Source organism: Diceros bicornis, chromosome 28 (assembly GCF_020826845.1).
Source record: "Diceros bicornis minor isolate mBicDic1 chromosome 28, mDicBic1.mat.cur, whole genome shotgun sequence".
NCBI lineage: Eukaryota > Metazoa > Chordata > Mammalia > Perissodactyla > Rhinocerotidae > Diceros > Diceros bicornis.
Genome location: NC_080767.1, coordinates 8,633,613 through 8,657,231, shown reverse-complemented (window position 1 = coordinate 8,657,231; position 23,619 = coordinate 8,633,613). Strand labels below are relative to the sequence as shown.

The window sequence follows — 23,619 nt, the reverse complement described above, 5'->3', positions numbered from 1 at the left end:
AGACAAGTTTCCAGACGTTTCTCTTGCTAAAGAACATGTAGCAAAGGACACAAGTTAAATCTTCAGTGAAACATCCTGTTATCTTGTTTTTTAACCCAAAGAACCAACACTTGGATTTTTATTGGCTCTGCTTTTATTTACCTACTTTCTAATTTATTTGTTTCTGCTTTTGTCTTTATTAGTACCTTCCTTCTTTATTTATGTTCGTCTTGCCATTTTTTTCTAGCCTCTTGATTTACATACTTATTTTTTACTCTTTTTCAGTTGTAGCAAATGTACTTAAGCCAATAAATTTGTTTTTGATTGCAGCTTTGGCCAAACTCTGTACTTTTAGCTAAATAATATGACATCCTCATTATAATAAGACTATTCTGTAATTGCACTTTCAGTTGAAAATATTAGGCTTTTACTTCTCTAAGTACCAATATAAAAATGCAATATCTATTGTTAGCTACAGAAATGAGCACATTTATTTACTGCCCATCCCTCATCATCTCTAATTTTGTACTGTTATAATCTGAGTCTTTATTTGACTTTATTCTACATTGTGGATATTCTTTTTCAATTGTTATTTGAGACACAGATTTTATTTTAAAACTATGTTATAATAACTATGCTTTTAAGATTTGTATCCATACTTATATGGCTTCAGTTTCAATTGACATATCTCTCATGAGTTGTGTCTTTTGATTTATCTCTCCATGGCATGAATATGTCCTTGAGTCATACTTTTCAGGAAGGATGCATGGTTTTTCTCTCTGCCCTGCTCCTCCATAGACCCCAGTTTCTCTCTGTTGCTTCTCCTATGAAATATAGACTTCTGTGATCATAATATTCCTCCTGAATCAATGCTGTAATGAAGTCTGCTGCAATCTGATTTGATTCCTTTGTAGATGTCTTTTCTTTTTTCTGTGCTGGCTGCTTGTAGGATTCTTTCTTAATCCTTCGAATTAAAAAAGAAAATATAGGGCCGGCCCTGTGGCTTAGTGGTTAAGTGCGCGTGCTCCGCTACTGGCGGCCCAGGTTTGGATCCCGGGCGCACACTGACGCACCGCTTCTCCGGCCATGCTGAGGCTGCGTCCCACATACAGCAACTAGAAGGATGTGCAGCTATGACATACAGCTACCTACTGGGGCTTTGGGGAGAAAAAGGAGGAGGATTGGCAATAGATGTCAGCTCAGAGCCGGTCTTCCTCAGCAAAAAGAGGAGGATTAGCATGGATGTTAGCTCAGGGCTGATCTTCCTCACAAAAAAAAAAAAGAAAAAAAAAAAGAAAATATAGCACATGTTGGGTGTTTGTCTATTTTATCTAAAATATGATTACCGTTTTTATTTGAAGAACCAGGTGTTCAGACTGTAGAAGTTTTCTTCTATTATATCTTTAATTATTGCTCTGCTGTTCTGGTATCTTTTTTAGAAATACCAGTAATTCACATGTGAGTCTCGTGTTTGTTCTCCATATTATTGTTTTCTCTCTGGTCATTTTTATCTTACTCCTTGTTCTCCACGTTCTGAGAGAACATCTCAGGGCTCAGGGTTGTCCTCCACAACATCCATCAGTTTTCTACCATTAAATTCTGCTCTTTACTGCTTCTAATGCTTCTTAAGAATCTCATTTCCTGTTGTTATTATCTTAATGGCTAGCTTTCTTTCAGTTTCAGTCTCTTTTACTGCATATTCCATTTCTTACATTGTAGAGACCAGGTTTTCTTTAACCTCCTTGAATTACAAAACAGACACTACAACTTACTTTTGGTTCCCATAGCCAATCCTTTTAGAGGAGATGTTCTTTCTCTGTCTGCATTCCTTTTTTGCTTTCTTTACGTTTCAGGAGGTTTTCATAGGTTCCATGTGCATTTTAGGCCTTCCCTGACCTGGTATTTGCTTATGTCAGGGGTCAGTTATCCTGGGGTAACTCATTGCGTTATCTAGAAGCTATTAGGTTCTCCACCTCGGATATTAGTCTGGAAGACTGGATGATGAAGCCCACATTACCAGCCAGGGACAAGCAGCCGGAGGGGTTGGGGGCCATTTTGTGCTGTGGGCGTTTCCTCTCTGGTTTGTTGGCACCCTGCTCCGGATGTGTGCTGTTCCTCCTGGCCTCTCCTTTGTTTTCTTGCCCGCTGTGTCTGGGAGATGCCCAGGCCTATCATGGGAAAACGCGGTGTGGATAGGCTTTGCTTGTTCTTGGATCTAATGGCCTAGCCACTCCTGAAGGCTGTTGGGCTGCACCATGAGAGGTGGGCTCCCCCTGGTGGGCTCTGCTCCTCCTGTGGCCCAGCCTTCTCTCCAGCACTCACTCACTGGCCATCAGAGGCTGTGAGGTCTGCCCTGTGAGCACATCCGCCCTCCCCCCAGGACCACGCTGCTCTCTCAGGAAGGAGAGCTGTGAGTCAGCCTTCAATCTGGTTCCACTGGCACTGTACCTAGCAGAAATTCCTCAAAGTTGGTGGCAGATTGATGGCACTCTTTCCTATTTTCCAGTGCTGAAGCAGATTCCCCCCTATTTTTATACTCTCTTGGTCCTTTCTGTCACTTTCAGAAGGAGGTAGCTTAGGTGGGAGTTGGACATCTGTGCTCAGCTTTACCATCTTTCCCAAAAGTTTCATAGTTAACATTGTTACCAATACTTTGTACTTTGGTGTATATATATATATATGTCATATATATATATATGAAAATTCCCAAGCATTTCCTTTACCGTGGCCCCCTTTTAAATTCCTCATATATACTGGCCCTCATCATATCTGGTTTTATACTTTTTCCTGGACGCTTTTCCTCTCCCTCTCAAATTTCAGTCTAGCATCTTTTGATCAGATGGGTAATTCTCCCACCCGGCCTGGTGTGGCCAGTCTTGGGGCAGTGAGTGCCGTCCCTTGCCAGGGACTCATCGCCTGGCATCGTAAGCCATATCCTGGCCTTCAGCAATATTGATGGAGTTTCCCCACATCCTCCTTTCTCTGCCAAATTTATGACCTTCAAGTAGAAACAGAGAAGACCGCTCCCCCTGCCCCTCAGTCCCCAGTGCCCTTCCCAAGCCTTGCGTTTCTCTGGAGAGCCATCCCATTCCTTCTGGCACCTCCAGGCCCTCCAGCGTGAGTCAGCTGGCGTGGGCAGCAGGTGGCGGGGAGGGGGCTGCAGAGGCCCCCATCACTGCTTGGCTGCCCGCCTGGGGAAGACAGCACATCACACAATTTGCCATATCAAGTCTAGGAGCAGCTGCCTCCTGACCCTCCGCGGGGAGTCACCAAGCACCACATCTGCTCCTTCCGGGGATGGTGAAAAGATTCCGCCCACTCTGGAGCCTGTGAATTCCCTTGGAGTTTCATGGGCTTTGGATTAACATTCCCCTGCAGAGAGCCCGTAACTAGCCAGCCAGCCGTCACGAGAGGACACACCTATCCGAGCTCAGTTCCAGCGGCACCACCGGCACTTCCCTCCCGTCTCCCAACCTCACGTCAGTGTTTTCTCCACCTCCTCTTGACTGTGTGGCCTCTGATAATAAACCCTGCCATTCAGTGGACCTCAGCCATGGTAGACACTAAGCATGTCTTAGCTCATTTTAACCTAACAACCTTAAGACGAGTTGTGGTTACACCCCGTTCACAGGTGAGAACAATGCTCAGAGAGCTTCCCTGCCCCCCCAGGGGGCCCAGCCAGTGGGGCGTAGCCAGCGTTCTAGTGGAGCCACCTGACTCCAGCTTGTGCTCTCTCCTCCCACCCACTCTTCCCTAGAGGGGAAAAGAAAACCACGGGCTCTTTGTTGTGGGTTTAGAGCAGAGGCCTGCAACTGTGGGCTGATGGGCCAAATCCAGCCTCTTGTTTTTGTAAGTAAAGTTTTATTGGAACACAGCCACAGCCATTCAATTGCACATTGTTGACAGCTGCTTTTGCAATGTAAAGGCTGAGCTCAGTAGTTGTGACAGAGACCGTATGGCCTGCAAAGCCTAAAATATTTGTTATCTAGCCCTTTAAAGAAAAAGTTTACTGACCCCTGGTTTATAGCATGGGCTGTGGAAAGAGACCTGCAGTTAAATCCTGGGCTCACTACTTCCCAGCTTTGTGACCTTGGGCAACTGACTCAACATCTCTGAGTCTCATTGTACTGACCCAGAAACTGATCATAGTTATACCTTTTGAGTTTATACCAGTGGTCCGGAAGAGTGAGATGAGGCTGTGAGGGGCTCTGCACAGAAGGAGTGCTCAGTAAATGTGAGTGGTCATTGTTACCTTTCTCGCTATCATGGAGGTGCAGCTTTCTCCGCTTTTTCTCTGTGGCTTCCTTTCTGGACCATTCTGACATTTTGGCCGAAGAACCCTACATTTTCTGATACCCTCTGTAACAGGTGAAGCACGGATGCCTTCTCAGGCCTCCTCAGAACGCCAGGCAGCAGGTGTAAGTGATGCTCACCTCAGGCAGATGAATGGGGCGTCCTGTTGGTCTCAGTCATTCATTCAGCCAGTGTTGACTGAGCCAGGTCATCATGCTGGAATCCGACAGGGACTCAGACGGGCCTCGGGCCCTCTGGGAGCTCTCAGCCCATGACAATACCTGGAACCACAGTGCCTCTGGATTCTGGTCCCCTTTGGCAAATTCCCCTTGCACTCTGCACGGTGAATCCCTGTCCCCTGGAGTCCCTGGGTACTGCTCTTGTGAAGATACAGTATAAAAACTGCTTAGCTTAGCACAGCTTCAAGCCCTGCTCCTGGGCTGTCGGCCTGCTCAGCACTTTGATGCCGTGTCCACTCCAGGACGTGGTCGGCTCACCTGACCCGCCAGCTCCCTCCCGGGACACAGACTCAGCACCTCTCCAGGCTGGGGCTGGCTCCACAGGCTCCGGGCTAGGGCAAGGGCAGGCTGTCTTTCCTGACCTTGGAGGAGCTGTTGACAGCTTAGCTCCTGTCCATGGGTCTATGAGGCCCTGACATCTTCCCCCAGCCGCCTGCACTAGGGCCAAGGAGACCTCGTGCTGTGTGCTGTTGTGGGTGTAGATGACCTAGGAACTTCCCAGTTCCTTCAGAACAGGGTCAAGAAAGCCCGGGCGGGGCAGGGGGGTCGGGGTGAGGAGGGGAGGGATGCAGAGAATGCAGGTTCAAAGGGGTGAGTGCAGCTCATTGGAAAATCCAGAAGGACCACATGGAGGAGGTGCTGTTTTCGATGGGGCTTAAACAGTGAGCAGGACTTGGATAGAGGAGAGCAGAGGTCAGGAACTTACAGTGATTAGTGTTGTGTGGTTGGTGGTGAAAAGGAATTATAAAGGAATATGATAAATGTGAGGTGAAAAAATCAGGATATAAAATTGTTCATACTTTGATGACTTCTACCTGAAAGACGTAGACCTATTGTGTCAGTTAAGGTCCTGGCAGGAAACAGATGGCATTCTCAGAGTAGATGTGAAGAAAGTTTACTTTAGAGGAAGCACTTTGGGTAGGACCAGGGGAACCAACCAGGGCTAATGGAACACTGGAGACTAACAAGGGTGGGAGTCAGGACCATCCCTGTGCCCTGGAGGACGAGGAGGGGAGCAGTGTTACTGGAGCCGGGAGGAGAGGCCGCTTGACAGGGGCTGTGTCCCAGCCAGGGAGCAGGTGGGGAGAAATATCCTGAGCTCTTTCTCCTCCCACCCCCTGACTCCTGCTGCGGCCTCCCATTGGGCCCCGACTCCTGCTGGGGCCCCCCATCGGCGCTCTGTCTCCTGCTGGGGCCCCCATCGGCCCCCCGACTCCTGCTGGGGCCCCCCTTCGGCCCTCTGTCTCCTACTGGGGCCCCCCATCGGCCCTCTGTCTCCTGCTGGGGCCTCCCATTGGCTGAGCCTACCTGGAAGTCAGGGGACAGCGGAGCCCAAACGATGCCATCTGTAAAAGTGAAATTCCAGAAACTGAGTAGCAGAGGGCAGGCCAGAGGATGTTGGGGAGGGCATCCAACACCAGAAATTATGCTAGTTGGGTTAGTGTATTGGGAATATGGGTAGTTTTATCACTTTCTTCTTTTTATCAGACTTTCAATGAAGTTTAGAAATTACCTTGATAAGTTTAAAGTCTCTGAGTCAAGAGGGTGTAGCTGGTCTGAGTGAGTGGGGGACCTACCACAGCAGGACCCAAAGCGAGCAGCTATGTTTCTCCCGCCGACCATGGCTCTCAGCACGGGAGGCGCTGCCATCCAAGGACTGAGGGGCAGAGCACTGGTTTGGGCTGTGCCAGCGCACACGTCGGTGAGCCTGGCTGAAGTCAGGGTCCCCAGGAAGGAGACTCCAGACTTGTAGGAGGTTCGTTGCAGGGAATGTGCACAGGAGGGAACGGGGTGAAGGGAAGAGTTGACACAAAATGAAGATGTGATAGAGGCCTCAGCCAAACCCACGGGAAGCTCTGGAGCTGACGTGGCCCTTCAGAGATGTCCCAAATCGAGGCAAGAAGGCTGGGCCAGTCTTTGGGTGTGGGCTGCCCTGGGGGGTGGGGTGTGACCTTGGATGAGGCTGCCCCCTTTAGTCAAGGGCAAATCCCAGGAAGACACACAGCTATGAGCTGTCAGTAGCCAACCTTCCAGCAGCTTGGAGAATGGAAGTTTCTGGCAGCACACCGTAGTATCCGTTACAGGGCCCTTGGGAATGAAGGAGTTTAGGCTGAAGGGCCAGTCAGACAGGGGCAGCTTAAAGGGCATCACTTAGCCCGTGGTCCCCAAATCTGGCTGTGTAATCCCGACCCCTGGGTGCTTTATGCAAACACAGATTCCCAGCCTCCCTCCCCCTCCTCTCCTGCTAGAGTCAGAATCTCTTGGGTGGGTCCAGGAATCTGTATTTCTACAGAGCTCCCAGGGAGATGTGACGCACAAGCAGGCCTGGGAGCCACTGCTCTTAACTCTGAACCCAAGGGGGGTTGGTGTCAGGGAGATTTCAGTTCTGTGTGAGCAGCTGAGCAGCTGCTCTGTGCAGGCCCCTGTGTGGGCGCTGGAACCCTGAGGAGCTGGGCCGGGTGCTGCCCTCGAGCAGCTCCCGTCTTGTGGGCATTTGGGAAAGGGTCCTGGAAGGGCTCCAGTGGGTGCTTATGTTCTGTTGCTGCTGTTGAAGACACGGCGTTGGGCAGCATTGGTCTGGGAGACTGGAAACTGGGTTTGATCCAGCTGTGCCCTTAGACAGCTGTGTGATTTGGGGCAAGTGTTGACTCTTCTCAGGACCTGTTTCCCCTGCTGTCCAATGAGGGCTGGTGGGTTGGTGTGTAGCAGCCCCAGCCTGATGTTCTGAGCTCGGCCCCTGTCTCAGACATGTGGGGAGTGGGCCTGATGGTGGGGGGTGGCAGCGCCCCTCTGTCCGCTGGACAGAGGGCTCCCTTTGCAGTGACCCCAGGACAGGAGCTGAAGTGCGTCTTAGGCATGTGCCTACCTCCTCTTTGTCGTCACCTTCCCATCTTGATGCCCTGCCCCCTGGATGTGCCCAGCCCTGCCCTCTTCTCCCTCCTGAATGTCCTGACTGTTTGCTTTGTGTTCTGTGTGGGCACCCAGAGAGGCCCCAATACAGTCCCAACCCTCCAGGCCCCCCAGTCTTGGGGGGACACTCTGTAAATGAGCCCTTCTTGGGTCCTGTCGCTGTGGGAACCCACCTGGGGGATCAGCGCTGCCACCACCGCCTCCTCTCTTCTCCCTCCAGCCTCCCTTCCTGGATTCGGGAGACAGAAATGCGAGTTTGCATCTGGGTCCTCTGGGTTACTAATTGTAAGGCCTTGGGCTAGTCACTTAACCTTTCAGGCCCCTCATCTGGAGAATGGGGACAGTAATGGTGTGTGCTTCGTAAGATGGTTGAGAGGATGAAATTCACTCCCGAATGATCCTGACCTGCCCCCTACAGCCGGCTTGCTCCCGGGGGGCTTGGAGTGAGGGGCGGGAGGACAGGTCAGGAAGAGTGGAGGGAGGGGAAGGAAGAGAGGCGGGCTCTGGGGAGCAGTTCACACCTGTGCCTTCACTTCCTCCCCCATCCTACACCCCAAATCTGCAGTCCTGGGGGAAGAATGGAGTCCACGTAGGCAAAGAAGGGAGGGCTTCAAAGGCGAGGGCCCTAGGACATCCAGGCACAACACCAGAGTGGAGGATGAAGAACCCACCTTGCAATAGAGAACTGGGAAGAAAGCTGCATGTAGAAAGGGCAGTGGTGCCCAGGGTCTCTGAGGAGTCTAGCTCCACCGTGAAGCGAGCGGGTGGACACTTGGCTCCAACTGCTTATCCAGCGTGGGGAGCTGCCTGAAGCTGCCCTGTTTCTGCAGGTGTGAGAAATGTACCCCCCGGGCTGCCCTCAACATCTGGGCCGTCCTACCTGGGGTGCAGGCTCGAGAATCCGAGGCCTCCCTCAGGTTCCAGCAGTCTCTGCTGCCCCTCCATCTGTTGCCTGAACCCCTTCTATAGCAGCCCCCCCGCCCCGTGCTTGCACACCTGCAGAGGCGGGGAACTCACTCCCACCTGGGAAAGGCACATGGGTCCTTGGGTTGCTCTTTTGTTGGAAAGTTCTGCCTCTGGGGAAGCCGAATCTACTTCCTGGTGGCTTCCCTCTCCGGTCCTGGCCCTTCCCCGGATGCCCAGGTGCCACGTTGAGCCCCGAGTCTCAGTGACAGCTCCTCAGGGTGTGCAGGCAGGGCGTCTCACAGGCCTGACTTCCTGTCCATGTGGCTGCCCCCTGTCCCCGCAGCCGTTCCTGGGCTGACAAAGAGCAGGGAGGGGCTCAGAAAACTGGAGGAGGATTTGCATTCTGCCTTCCTTGGTGCTCTCAGGTGTGATTCCTCTAATATCCCTCCTCCATTTTAGTGTCAGAGGTGCACTTTGCATCTCATTGATTTCCTATAGAGGTTTGTATTCATCATCTTAACTGCATAATATCTATGTTTTATTAATATCCAAATATTTCTGTAAATATTGGTTTGGTCCCACGAGTCTGCTGCAATTAAAGCAATTGGCACTTTGTCACAGGAAGGTGACAAAGGAGGTTCTGATGGCTCATTTCATTCCCCCACAGCTCGGTGCAGCCTGGCTTCAGTGACCGCCAGCAGAGCGGCAGCTCCTTGGGAAATAGGAGGCAAAGGGAAGACTGCTGGCTGGGGGACACAAAGAGGGGTTTTGTGCATCATCCAGGAAGGGGACTTGGGTCTGGTCTCACTTCCTCAGGCAGCGCCGTCCTGGGCCCCGGGGGTCCCAGAGGGAGGGTGTGTGGCCTCTCAGGACAGTCTCTGGTTAGCCAGAGAGAGTGGCCTTGAGCAGAGGACTGTGGAGTTTGGAGGAGGCGTCGCCGCTAGCTTGGGAAGGAGGGAAGCCTTCCTGTAGGAGGGGATGTTTGAGAATGTATGGGATCTTAAGGTCAAAGCTGATTGTATGAGTTCCTACTCTGCTGTAACAAATTATCACAAACTTAGTGGCTTAAAATAGCACAGATTTATTATCTTATGGTACTAGAGCTCAGAAGTTTAAAATTAGTCTCACTGGACCAAAATCAAGCCGGTTGGCAGGACCGGCTCCTCCTGGAGTCTCTGCGGGGGAATCTGTCCCCTGGCCTTCCCCAGCTTCTAGAGACCACCTGCACCCCTTCGCCTGTGGCCCACCCTCCATCTTCAAAGCCAGCAGTATAGCACCTTCAAGCAAATCAAAAAACGTCCCTCGGATCCCTGCTCCTTTTGTCACATCTCCTTCTCAGACTCTGACTCTCCTGCCTCTCTTCCCTGTCAAGACCCCAGTGGTTACATTGGGCCCTTCTAGATAATCCAGGATGGTCTCCCCATCTCAGGATCTTTCACTTAATCCCACCTGCAAAGTCCCCTTTGTCCCGGGATGAGGATGTGGAAATCTTTGGTCGGGGGAGGGGGATAGTATTCTGTCTATTACACTTAAGATTCTTTGGAATTTCTAAAACTGGGAAAGGCTGGCTGATGGGAAGAGGGATATGAGAGCCAGTGAGCCCTAGTCCTCTTGAGCCACCTGCCCCACCCCCATGCCGTGGATCCAGGGCGTGTTCCTGCCCTACACTGTGGTTCTGGGAGATGGACCCCTGAGGAGCAGGTGGTGGGTGTGGGGAGGAGACTGTGGCCTGCAGGCTCCCGCTCTCCCTTTGAAGGACTGTCATGGGGTGATGGCGGTGAGGGCTGCAAGGGAGGAGGGAGATGTCTTGCCTGGGTCCTGGGCGTACGGGCTGTCGCTCAGGCCAGCTCTGCCAGTTGGGGTCTCTGTTTCCAGCTGCCGTGTGGGCTGGCCAGACGTCCACCAGCAGGTGGGAGCTGTCATAAGGGCTCCATGTGAGCGCTGGGCAGGACTCAGGTCACAGGTCCCCACAACCGTGTGCCACAGGGAGGGGGCAGGGAGCTGTCCCCTGGAACTCCACCTGCCCTCAGGCCTTGTGGGTCCCCCAGGGGTGCCTACAGAGCACCAGAGCGCTGTCCCCAGGGCCAGTCCCTGTGCCAGCAAGCTGTCTTCAGCCCACAGTATGCAAGTCAGCCCCTGGGCGTTTGCCTCATCCCTGCAACGCTGTCTTGAGACTCAGAATGAACTCTCCCAGGCTCAGAATATTCCCCTCTACGTCTAAGCTGGGACGGACGGGGTGCATCCTCAGTGTGCATTCGTTCCTTCTCTCACTCATGCCATCGTTTTGAGCACCTACTGTATGCCAGGCATGATGCCTGATCCTGGCAATAAAACAAAGCCCTTCCCTTGAGGGGCTGCCGTGTTAGTTGGGGAGGGGATGTGACAGCCCCAGTACCCCAGTCAGCTCAAAGTCAGCAACCTGGACTCCTGAGCCCTCCACTGAGGCCCATGAGGCTGGCAGTCCCCCCCGCCCCGGGCCCCCCAGCTCTCATGACACTGCTGCTCACGGTCCCCCACCTGTTTTCCTGCTCTTGGTAACTCTGGGGAAGTGAGAAGAACCACAGACAAGTGAGTAGAGGAAACCGGGTTCCCTTCAGGAAGCCTTAGCCTGTGATGTGAGGGTGTGGCCAGGACAGGGAGCCCGGGCTTCCCAGTGGGATCACGGTTTGGAGCAGCGAGCAGCCCGTCTGGGGAGGCCCCAAGTGTATTAGTTTCCTGGGGCCGCCGTAAAAATCACCACAAACTAGGTGGCTTATAGCAATAGGAATTCACTCTCTCACAGTTCTGGAGGCCAGAGGTCTGAAATCAAGGTGTCAACAGGGCCATGCTCCCTCTGGAGGCTCTAGGGGAGAGTCCTTCCTTCGCTCTTTCAGCTCCTGGCGGCTCCCGGTGCTCCTTGGCTCGTAGCCACATCACCCTCCATCTTCACATGGCCTCCTCCCTCGTGTCTCTGTGTCCCCAGTCTCCCTCTGCCTTTCTCTTATAAGGACTCCTGTCATTGGATTTAGAGCCCCCTAGGTAATCCAGGATGATCTCATCTTGAGATCCTTAAATTAATTACATCTGCAAAGACCTTTTCTCCAATAAGGTCACAGTCACACATTCTGAAGGTTAGGACTTCGACCTTTTCAGGGGTCACCGCTCCCCCCGCTGGCTCTACAGTGTGAACAAGTCACACACACGTGTGCGGTCTTCACGTGGACACAGCTACATGTATACCCACAGGTCTTGCCCATGTGCAAGAATCACATACATGCACTAGATCTCCCGCGTGTTCACTTAGGTACTTGCTCTTGTAAAAATGTTTCACTTATATTCAACTCCAGTTATAGTTTATTAAGAGCTAACTTATTTGTAGTACCGTAGTCCCCCCTTATCCGAGGGGACACGTTCCAAGACCGCCAGTGGATGCCTGAAACCTCAGATAGTACCAAGCCCTGTATATACTGTGTTCTTTTCACTTAAAGGAAGCACTTCACGGCTTCTCTCTGGCATATCCGAATTGCCAGCATCACTACTCTTGCACTTTGGGGCCGTTATCAAGTAAAATAAGGGTGACCTGAACACAAGCACCGCGATACCGCGACAGTCGATCTGATAACTGAGGCGGCTATCAAGTGACTAACGGGTGGGTAATGTATACAGCGTGGATTTGCTGGACAAAGGGACGATTCACGTCCCGGGCAGGACAGAGTGGGACGATGCAAGATTTCATCACGCTACTCGGAACGGCATGCAATTTAAAACTTATGAATTGTTTATTTCTGGAATTTTCTACTTCATATTTTTGGACCACAGTTGACCACGGGTAACTGAAACCACGGAAAGGGAAACCTTGGATAAGCCGAAACTACTGTCGTCTGAAAACTAGTGGCTCCATTTTTCAAAAGGAACACTCTCTTCGAGGAATGCTCATCAGGTTTGGAAAGGTGGAAACACAATCACCTGGATAAGTTTCTACGGGAATTGAAGTACTTGCCCCAAATCTTTGAAAAACTTCAGAGCTGCAGAGGGCCACTTCAGCAAGTATAAATTTCAAAACTGCAAAGAGTAGGGGCAGGTGGAGTTTTGAAACACTTGTTCTCCTAGAACCACAAGCATTGGTGGCGAAAGAAGAATTCCCTCCCTGGCATCCTGACCAGGTTTTACTTGCATACCTCTGATGACAGGAAGCTCACTACCTACCAAAGCAGCATTCTTCATCATGAGAAAGTTCTTTTTTGCTTTGGACCAAAATATGCTTTCCTGAACCGTTTACCTGTTTGTCCCCTCTCCACCACAGGGGTGCCCAGAACCAGGCACCCTCTCTTCCACATGACAGCCCTTCTGTGTTTCAAGTCGGCCAGCACTTCCTGCCTTGATCTCCTCTTCTCCAGGCTAATTTTTTAATTAGCTTAAATTAATGGTGGTTCCTGGGGAGCTCCCGGCCCCGGTAAGAGTGACCGGAATTATTCAAAATTTGAGTGTTTCAAATGCCTGTTTATCCTAATTAGCATCTTCACTTCAGTGGTACCCTCTGCCTCTAATGAGCCACATTTTAACATGCTCCGTATTTTAATGGGTTTTACTTGAATGAACTGTTTAATCAAGTGAAGACACATTTCATGAATGAAAAGAAGTAAATCTATAATTACACGCTTTAGTCAGGTGAGAGAGTGACATTTCAGCAGAAGCGGGGCTATATATAGCGAGTGCATTTGAATGACAAAGTAGGTTACCTCGCTTCCATAGGAGAGCTGGGAATTCGCTTTGCTCTCAGGTTCATTTCGTAACCTAATTAGAATTTTCAAAGAGTTGTAAAATGCATGTGTGGCAGACCTGGTTCTCCCCATCTTTACCTGGATCTCTGCCTTTCTGGATGATTCCTCAGCTGGTGCAGTGGTCTCGTTAGGCAAGGCGTCGGGGAAGTACTGGCCACAGGAGCCAAGTGTCCGGGGGGCTCTGATACTCCCCACGGCCTCCACTGTGTGTTTCCCCTGCTCCGTCAGAGCCTTCCCTGCCTGGGACGTGTGGTCGGAACATGATAATGTGTCGCTGTAATAACGCTCTGCTTCTCTCTTCTCCTGTCTTCCTGTCTGTATCTCATGCCCTCTCCCTCCTTTCCTTGTCTCCATTCTCCCTCTGACATGGTGAGGATCGGCTCGTGGTGCTGGGGCCAAGGAGTAGAAGGATCTGGGGATTAAAGATGAGACACGACTATTGGATGGAGCAGGAGAGGGCAGGGGAGGAGTCCCAGCTGTGAGGGAGGCCGGTGCCCTGGACCTGGAGAAAGTAGAGATCAGTGATTTGGGAAGCTTTCAGGCAGGCTGGCAACCCAGCTGTGAGCCTGACGGCTCTGTTCCTGTAACCCCTAAAATTTGTAGTTCCCACCTGTTGCTGCACGTCAGAATCACCTGGGGAGCTCTAAGAATGCTGATGTCTGGGTCCCCTCCCAGAGATTCCCGTTGGTTTAGGATGCAGCCGGGGCATCAGTGCTTTTTTAACTCCCCGGGTGATTCTAATATGCAGCCCAGATGGCTTCAGGTGGCTGCAGCCCCAGCGGGCATCTTGGCTACGACTTCGTGAAAGACCCCAGGCCAGAACCACCTGGCTAAGTCGCTCCCACGCTCCTGACCTGTGGAAACTGTGAGATAATAAATGTCCCTTGTTTTAAGCAACTAGGTTTTGGGATAATTTGTTACACAGCAATAGATGATTAATACAGATTATTAGTTGCCCCAAATGTATCCCCAAGTGTGTCGCTTCCTGCCATGTCCGCCACCATCTCCCTGTCCAGCTTCCGGAATCTGCCCCCTAGATGAGTCTGTAGCTGCCTCACTGGCCTTTCCGACTCCCTCATGCCCCTGCCCCCATTGGTTCCACAGTTCTAGTCATGCCACCACCCACCCAGAAACCTTGTAATTGTTTCCCACTGTTCTTCGGCTCAAGACCAGAATCTTTCACATGAATTATGAGGCTCTCCCAGTCTGCCCCTGCCCATCTCTTCTTTCTCATTTCATTCCAACAACCTTCCCGCTGCCCCGTCCCACGCTCTGCTGTAGCCCAGCCGGCTCTTCTGCTAGTTTCCCCACTAGCTGCCTCCCACCATAGGACTTGAGCACGTGCTGCTCCTCAGCCTGGAGTTCCTCTCCTGCCCTACCTCCTGGCCTGGGTCTGACTTCTCCGTGATAGCCTCTCCCAGACGCATGCCCCTGAACTTGAGCGCCTTTGTCTTGGTAGGTGCCAGGGTGGTCATCTGATTAATGTTTCTCAACCCCCACCCCAGATAGAGATCCAGGACAGTGAATGGTTTCGCTCGCCATCAGAGCCCTAGTTCTACCTCACGTGGTGCCTGGAATAGGAGAGATATCAATATCATGAATGAATGAAGGAATGAGAGAAGGAATGAGAGAGACCAGCAAGAACAAACGGCCCCAGTTTGGAATAAGCAGGGCACTAGGTAGCTGTCCAGGAGGGGACGCAAGCCTGGAGGCCAGGCAGTGACTGGGCTGAGCTGGAATTCCAGCCCCAGGAATGAAGTAGGAGCCCAGACTGAGGGCCTGAGGTCTAAGAAGGACCCTCGCCAGGCTGACAGGGGGCTGACCCCTCTGGGCTCCTGACCTCAGCCTCCTTACACTGCTTTGCTGGAGGATGGGGGGTGTCCAGGGCTGAAGTGGGGGATCTCTAGGGGCTAGGAGTTCATTGACCCTACATGTGGGCAGCAGAATGTTGCAGGGGGCCGGGAGCCTGGCAGGCCTTGCAGAGATGGTCCTGGGACCGTGAAGCAGGGACAACGTGAGTGGAGAGAACAGACTGACCCACATAGCAGTTACTCAAGGTGGAGGCGAATAAGGCAGTTGTTGCATGAAGCCAGGACTGGGAGATTTCCAGAGAGGGTGGCGCCCAGCATCATCTGGGCAGCTGCTGTGTGTTTAGTGGAGAGGGGCAGGCTTCAGAGCAGGGAGGGGTCTTGCAGGTGGAGGGGCACTGTGACCTGGTCAGGGGTTCCCTATGGAACAGGGTGAACACACGTTATGCTTAAAATGGGCCACATAGACTCCGGTATGCTAAGCCAGAAAATTCTCCCACATAATCTGTTCACCTGCAATCCTTTTCCGATTGCATTTGCTTCCCACCTTTTCCTCCTCCAACCTGTCTGCCTCTCCCCCTACATCTCACAGGATGGACAAAGACGGGCCATGTGTCCCCGATGCCTGGTGTGTGGATGGGAGCTGTCGCTCAGTCAGTTGGAGGAGCGGGGCCAATGTGATGGCTTCATTGGAGTGACAAGTCCCTGTCACCACTTCCCCCACGGCCCCATGAACCAGCTGGGAGGGAGGTTGTGTGCAGACCCACTGGGCCCACTGGGCAGACGGCTGGTCTGACCTGACGGCGTTTCCTCCCTGCTCAGCCTGGGCAGGACTGTCCCCACCGCTCCGGGCTTTCCCCCAAAGCCACTGATTCTGCCTGGCTCTTGACTTCTTTCAAGATGTTGGACTTCCTTAGAGGTTGAAGTCTGAGTTCAAATGTTAAAATTCTTGGATTTGGATCTTTGATTTCCAAGGCTGAACGGGAGCCCTGAGGGGTTGTTGGTGTCACCCCTTGTGACCTTTACACTCCCCAACCCCTGTGTCCATGGCCTCCCTAAAGCATCCTTGATCGCTGTCCTAGGCACACCTCTCTCCTCTGAGCCTGAGCGACTTTGTCACTATCCCTGATAAACGGAACCAGAACTGAGCCCAGCATTCCAGGTGTGGTCTGAGATGGGCAGACCAGAAGGTGACTGTCCCCTCCTTTATTCTAGGTGTGACACCTTTTTAAGTGTGGTTCCCAGTCCTATGTAACCTTTTGGCAGTTGCCTTACTCAATTAACACATTCTGACCTCCTAATCAAGGCGAAAATATCTAAGCCATTAAAAGCATTTTTTCACATCATTGTCAGTGGTTTGCTTAAAACTTATCCTGTCTCCTTTAGAACAGTGGTTCTCGAACTTGAGCATGCATGAGAATCCCTGGAGGGCTGATTAACACAGACCACTGGGCCCCACCCCAAAGTGTCTGATCCAGTAGGTCTGGGGTGGGGCCCAAGAATGTGCATTTTTAACAAGTTCCCAGGTGATGCTGGTGTTACTGGTCCAGGGACCCACCTTGAGAACCACTGCTTTAGGGACACACTTCCAGCTACGACTTTGTATCCACAGTCCATGCCAGTTCTTGGGGGAAAAAAATTAATAGCTATTGCCTCCAAGCCTGTCCCAGATTATTTATTCCTGGGGCTCACACCGACCTGTTCTTCTCTGTGGTGCCAAGTGACTTCAGCTCCTTGCAGATTTGTTCCGATGGCCGGGGCCCAGATTCACTGCTCTGGAAACCAGGAGAGTTCCCTTAGGTGGTCGCAGCCCTGTGAGCTAACCCCAAGGCCCTGGCCTTCAAGGACCCAACCTGTCCTGATCCCCCTTCTAGCAGCACTGAGGTGCCGCTCATGGCCTTCCTCAGTCCCCCATCAGTCCTGGCCCTCCCTTCCAGGTGATGGGGCAGCCTGCTTCTCTGTCCCCTCCCTGCCCATCAGTGCCCATCTCTCCCATCCCTCCCAGGATGCCCAGAGCCTTTCAACAAATCAGACTCCTGGTGGCTGCGTCCCTGGGCCCAATATGCAGATTAGGCCTCCTATGGGACCCAGCTACACTTGAGTGTGTGTGTGTGTGTGTGTGTGTGTTTTATTGTCTTGGGAATTAAGGGTTTCTCCTTTCCCAGAAGAATGTATTTCTGCTTTTATCATGGAGAAGAATAAAAAAATAGGATTCACTTTGCAGAAAGGCAGTTTATAGCAAGCTGCTAAAAGATATTGGCTCCATTAAACCAGAGATACCTGCCATTCCAGAAGGAGAAAGAAGCGTTTTTCCAAATTTACTTAGTAAGTCTTTGACCAGTACACCGAGTGATCCTTCATTCCGCATGTGAGGGTGTGGATCTTTTTCCTTGTGAAGAAAATCAGTTACATTGTTTCTTTTACATGCTTTGGTTATTTTAAAATACCATTTATAACTGGTTTCCTCCATTTGCTCTCTCTAAAAAAGTCAATTAGAATAAATACTCGAGCCGAGCGCAGACTTCTTGGTGCTGAAATTATGGGCAGTGAGTGGCTGATCGCACCGACCATCTGTTCTGACCTGTCCTGGCTCATGAGGCCTCGGGGACCATCCACATCTGGCTGGACCCAGAAGGGCCAGCCTGGGGGCGTGCGGAGAGCACTGGACTGGGGGTAACATGTCACTGTCCTCGTTTGTGAGATTAGGGGCCGAATGAGATGACCTCTGGGGTGTTTTGGTTTTGTTTGGTTTGAGTTCTGACCGCGTATAAAATATTTTGTCTGCCGTAATTACACACAGCTTCCATGCACACACTTCCACAAAGAGGTACTCCAAGCCACTGACCACCTCAATGCCTTGCCCCATGCCTGCAAATGATCATTCCAGCTTTTAAGCAGAGTAAAGAACTTGCGAGTTTACATCCATTCCACATCCTCAGTTTTCTCACTGGGCCCTGAAACAACCCTGTAAGTTACATGCCCTGTTGCCCCCATTTTAGTGGAGAAAAGACTGAGACTCAGGGAAGCTCGAGGGGTTTCCCTCAGTTTGGGTGGCGTGCAGGTGGAGAGCCGGGGCTCGACTGCGTGCCCAGCCGTGTGTGCTTCAAGCTGCACTGCCTTCCAGCAGGGGCGAGTCTGCACGTTTTCTATGTTTAATAATTGCTGTTGTTCCACAACACCCTCATGTCACACAAAACTAATCACGGGACACCACCTCATCCAAAAAGCATTGGAGGCAGCAGAAATAAACTGTAATGGCAGAGTCTACTCTTTTTTTCAATCAACTAGTTCCCAGTCTTCCATCAAAATAGAAGTAAAAGCTAAGGATGGACAGGGTTCGCCCTGACTGTGGCAGTTCATCGTTTTTATAAAACATTTATAACAAAGTATTTCAAGCATTCAGATGCTCAGAATAACAAACAGCCATGGACTTGCTACCCAGAATTAATAAATGTTCACACTTTGCTCTATTTGCATCATATTTCTTTTAAAGAGATAAAATACTGCAGTTCCCACTGAAAGGCCTTTGTTCTCCTTCCGTGGTGCTGGCTTCCTAGTTGCCATCCTGTGACATTCAGGGTCAAATTATTCAAAACACTTTGATTTCTACATTAGAAGGATCTACCAGTTGTTGAAACAAGAAGTGCTTTTTTTATTGTGGTGAAATATATGTAACATAAAATTTTTACCTTTTTAACCGATTTTAAGTGTACAGTTCGGAAGCATTAAATACATTCATGTTGTTGTGCAGTCAGCACCACCATCCATCTCCAGAACTTTTTCATTTTCCCAAACAGAATCTGTCCCCATTAAACAATGACTCCCTTTCCCCCTTCCCCAGCCCCCAGTAGCCACTCTTCTTCTTTCTGTCTCTATGGATTCAACTGCTCTAGGGACCTCATGTAAATGGAACCATACAGTATTTGTCCTTTTGTGACTGGCTTATTTCACTTAGCATAATGTCTTCAAGGTTCATCCTGTTGTAGCATGTGACAGTATTTTCTTCCTTTTTAAGGCTGAATAATATTCCATTATATGTAAGTGTCACAATTTGCTTATCCGTTCATTTGTTGAGGGACACTTGGGTTGCTTCCACCTTTTGGCTACTGTGAATAATGCTGTGATGAATATGGATGTACACATATCCTTTGAGTCCCTGCTCTCAGTTCTTTGGGGTATATACCCAGAAGTGGGATGGCTGGAACATATAGTAATTCTATGTTTAATTTTTGAGGAACCACCATACCGTTTTCTACCGCGGCTGCACCACTTTACGTTCCCATCAACAGTGCACAAGAGTTTCAATTTCTCCACATCCTCGCCAACACTTGCTGTTTCTGTTTTTTGATAATAGCCATCCTAATAGGTGTGAACAAGAAGTGCTTTTAAGGATCCTCTTCTCTTAAAGAGGAAGAAACTGAAGACTCAAGAGGGGAGGGTCTCTCACAGAGGCTGAGGTCACAAGCAAGGGAGTGACAGAGCAGAACCTAGAACCTGGTCCCTCAACCACCACCCAGTTCTTTCTACTAAAACACACAGCCCAGTTTCCTTGGCTTTATGTCAGAGGGTGCACACCCATGGCCATGGGCCAGATACAGACTTCAGATTTATTTAGTTTGGTCCTTACTTTTTTTTATTTATTAATTCAAAATAGTATCAACATTTTAAAATGTAGGGGATCTTATATTTTAAAAATCTAGATTTCTGATTTCTCCCCCCAAAATCAGAGGTCTGATGACTCTGGACTAACATTCTGGCATGGATGATTAGAGCTGAGCAGCAGCTGCCACCTTAGATGGGGCATGTGGTTGCCAGTCTGCCACAGTCCCCACCACTCCCTAATATCCTTCCACACAGGCTGTTTCACTACTGGTTGTTCCTGGTGAACGCTGGAGTTTGCAGCCCTCCACTTTCCAAGCACATAGATGTTAGTCATTCTCTGTGTCAGCGGACATGTAGTTATGTTTAACATCACAGGCTGGGTCCATACTCCCTTACTCTTTCTTCTATTTTCCATTGGCTATCCAAATGTCTTAGCTATTTCTTCACCCTAGAAGTGAAATAATATTGCAAATAAATAATGCAAAATATAAATAGAGATGTATTTGAACAGTCTGACTTGGAGACAGTGTGATGTGGCGGAGAAACACTGGCATGAAAGCCCAGAGGCTTGGATGCTCGTCTTGACTCTCCTGGGAAATTCCTGGGCAACCTTAGCCAGCCCCTTCCATGTCTGGCCTCCTCGTGCCTGGATATCAAGTGTGGGGTGGGACGGGGGGATCTCCAAGGTCAAACAGGGCGCTCTGGTTTATAACGAAGAAAAACCCACTCCTTTCGCTTGTTCGTGGACGACCCCTCTGAATGGCCCTTCCTGTGGCCACCAGCACACCTACCCTCTGCTTTCTCTTTGCTGACAGGTGAGGAACGACCTGACCGGGGTTCTGTACGGTGAGGACATCGAGATCTCGGACACCGAGAGCTTCTCCAATGATCCCTGCACCAGTGTCAAAAAGCTTAAGGTAAGTGCAGCTGGCCATGGCCTGAAGGACAGGGGATGCCATGCTCCTGAGGCTCCCGAGTCCCCTGACTATGGAGGAGCCTCACGTTCCGTCTGTTTCATTTCGTCGTGGGCATCTCAGGTAGAGGAGGAGCTCCCGGGAGCTGGCTTCCCCTGGCTTTCCCGGCCTGTTGTCCAGCACTGGCCGAAGGTCTGATTGCCGGGTGCCAGCCATGGAGAACTTACTTGGTGATTCCGTATCTCTCAACCCGGCCTGAGAGGCCAGCAGGGCGGGAGTTATTACCCTCTCTGTTGTGAAGAGGCCCAGAGAGAGGAACTGTCTTGCCCAGAGCAACAGCAGGGAAGTACTGTTGTTGAGACTGAAAGCTCGGCTCCCACCCCCGTGCCTCCCCGTCCTGCCATAACAAACACTCCAGGGACAGAACGAATCAGCTAGAAGTTTGCCCAGGTGTAAGTGGTCTCTAACTGCCATTTGTCTGTTCATTCCGCAAACTCGCTCAAACAGTTTGTTTGTGCCAGACCTCCTCCGGGGCTCACAGACACCATCAGGCCTGCCCTCGTCCTCAGGCCGCCCTCAGCTGGTGAGGAAGCCAGATACCTCTCTGGGGAACAGGAACAGAGGGGCCAGGGAACAAAGGGAGGAAGTGACTCATCCCACCTGCTCGGGATCAGCAGGAAGTCCACAGAGGCTGAAGTCTCGGGGGTGAGGAAGATGCTGAGACTGAAAAGAGAGTTTGGAGTTAGTTTTCAGAAGGCTTGAATGCTGAGCTAAGAAGTTGTCTCTTATCCTGAGGGCAGTGGGGAGCTTCTGGGGTTTATATAAGTAGGTACAGACATAGTGAGAGCTGTCACCTCCTCTTTCACCCTCTTCTGTTCCCTCATTCCCACAGTGCAAGTCGTTGGCATGGAGACTCCAGAAGCCAACTGCTGATATGTCCCTTCTGTCTTGGGCGGGTCCCAGGCTACACCAGTCAGAGCAGGTGGTAATTTAGAGCTCTCATCTTCCAGAGCCCTCCGTTCACAGATGGGGAGACTGAGGCCCAGAGATGGGGAGCAAGGGGAGCAGAGCACCAGTGGTCCATCACCTGCTGGGGAGCAGACACCACACCTGCAGGTTACGGTTTAGCCCTGGGAGCCTCCGCAGATGAGGAAACTAGCTAGGGAGGGCGTGCGGGCAGCCAGGTGGCTGGATCTGCCCTAGCTCTTCCCCACGGCTGTGTGGGGCCTGGAGGATGTTTAGTGGGGGAGTGGCCGCTCTGCAGGGAGCACCTGGGGTGGGGCTGGGGGTGGAGGGAGGGGCCTGGTGCTGCACTGACATTCTCCTGCCACATGCAGTGTCTCCCCAGGGTGGGTGCTTGAAATAGCTTTTGCACCTCAGCGGCTTTAAGGTGGAATGAGCCTTTGTGTGTGGAGCAGTGGCAGTGGTTGAGAGTCTGCAAGCACTTGGGTGGAACTGGGTGCTCTGCTCATCAACCCCCCAGCTCCAGCAGAAGCAGGAGTGATGTTAACCATGATGACAATGGCAGCCGGCCTTCCAGGGCATTCACCGAGGGCCAGGCCCTGTGCAGAGCCCTTGACCTTCACTTGCTTATTCGGTCCTCCCCAAAGCCCTTGGACAGAGGGAATTTTTGTACCCCCATTTCATGGATAGGGAACTTGACGCTCAAAGAGGTTAAGGCGCTCACCCCAAGTCACCCAGCTGGAAAGTGGTGGGTTGGAATTCAAACCTGGATCTGGGCGACACCCATGGTGCAGCTTCTCCAGCGCCCTGCACAGCTGCGGTTCTGAAAGGATTCCAACGTTACAGAAGCTCGGGAGAGCAGAGCCAAGGACAGCAGGCTCTGTCTGTTGGCAAAGAATTCCCTCTGCGTGGAGCTCTCTTCCCCGAGAACCTGCAGGGCTCCTTCTCCTGCCTGCTTTTAGTCTTTGCTTACTTGTCTGCTTTTCCCAGAGGCCTTCCCCGAATGCTTCATTTAAAATGTAAGTCCCTGCCCCTTGAGCTCCCACGCCCCTTTCTGCTAATGTTCTCCATTTCACTGAGGGACATCTGTATTTTTTCCCTGGGGCTACCGTAACAAAGTACCACAAACTAAGTGGCTTAAAATAGCAGAAATGCATTCTCTCACATTCTGGCGGCTGGAAGTCCAAGGTCAACGTGTTGGCAAGGCTGTGCTCTCCAGAAGGCTCTGGGCTCCTCTGTGCCTTCTCTTAGCTTCTGGTGTCACTTGCAATCCTTGGCGTTCCTTGGCTTGTAGCTGTGTGACTCCAATCTCGCCTCAAATGACAGTTTCCCCCTTTCTCTTCACATCTTCTTCTTCTTAGGACACTAGTCACATTGGATTAAGAGGCTGCCCTACTCCAGCATGACCTCATCTTGACTAATTACATCTGCAAAGACCTTGTTTTCAAATGAGGTCACATTCTGAGGTATCAGGAGTTAGGATTTGGACATATCTTTAGGGGACACAATTCAACCCATAGCAATATCTGACCTACTGTTCTTTTTACCTAGTTGTTTAGTATCTGTCTCCTCTCACTAGGATGTAAGCTCTAGGAGGCAGCAGTTTCTGTCTGTCTTAGTCACTGTTTTATTCCCCATCACCCGGAACCAAACCTAATTTTCTCAACAAATTTGTTGAGTGTGTGTAAATGAAATACCAAGTCTGGAGAGAAAGAGCCCAGAGAGGACACAAGGATAAAATACTCAGGAACAAAGGAAAGTAACTTCTGGAAAGCTCAGAGAAGAAGCAGATCTCTGGCTTACTGTTGGATAAGATAGAGAAGGAGGTACAGAGGACAAGGAAGAGAACTAAACAGCAAATAGCAGAGTTAAAATCTTCATTGGAGGTAGTAGAGAACAGAGTTAATTTCAAGGGAAATAAAAATCAATAATATGGAGGACAAACCTGAGATGCTTCCCCAGAATTCAGAGGAAATGGTCAAAGAGATCAATCTAATGAGAGGAAAGATAACAGGTATGGAGACTGGAGAAGGGAGATCCCAGGACAAGTGAAACACAACCAGAATCAAAACAGAATAGGCACCCCAGTAGCAACAAGCACACCCAGCACCCAGATCTTGGTTTCTAACACCATTCTCCACGACAAGGAACCAGGGTTCCTTGGAGAAATGGCTGATTCTAGGACTGGGACAGGGAATATACAAGATGAGCCCGGAGCATCTTGTGGTGCCAGAAAGTAAGGAAG

At 50.8% G+C, this 23,619-nt stretch overlaps 1 protein-coding gene and 1 long non-coding RNA gene across 2 annotated transcripts in view; one reads left to right on the top strand and one right to left on the bottom strand.

The window, feature by feature from the left end:
• Positions 1-23,619, top strand: part of GABBR2 (gamma-aminobutyric acid type B receptor subunit 2) — a 352,821-nt gene that overhangs the window by 158,317 nt on the left and 170,885 nt on the right. The window contains exon 4 of the mRNA XM_058523624.1: positions 20,313-20,414. Coding sequence (XP_058379607.1) covers positions 20,313-20,414 — 102 coding nt within the window. The remainder of the gene's footprint in view (positions 1-20,312; positions 20,415-23,619) is intronic.
• Positions 19,496-22,377, bottom strand: LOC131393145 (uncharacterized). Its single transcript, XR_009215877.1, has 3 exons — positions 22,141-22,377; positions 21,072-21,134; positions 19,496-19,945 (listed from the first exon to the last, which is right to left on the bottom strand). It is a non-coding gene; the product is annotated as an uncharacterized LOC131393145 (long non-coding RNA).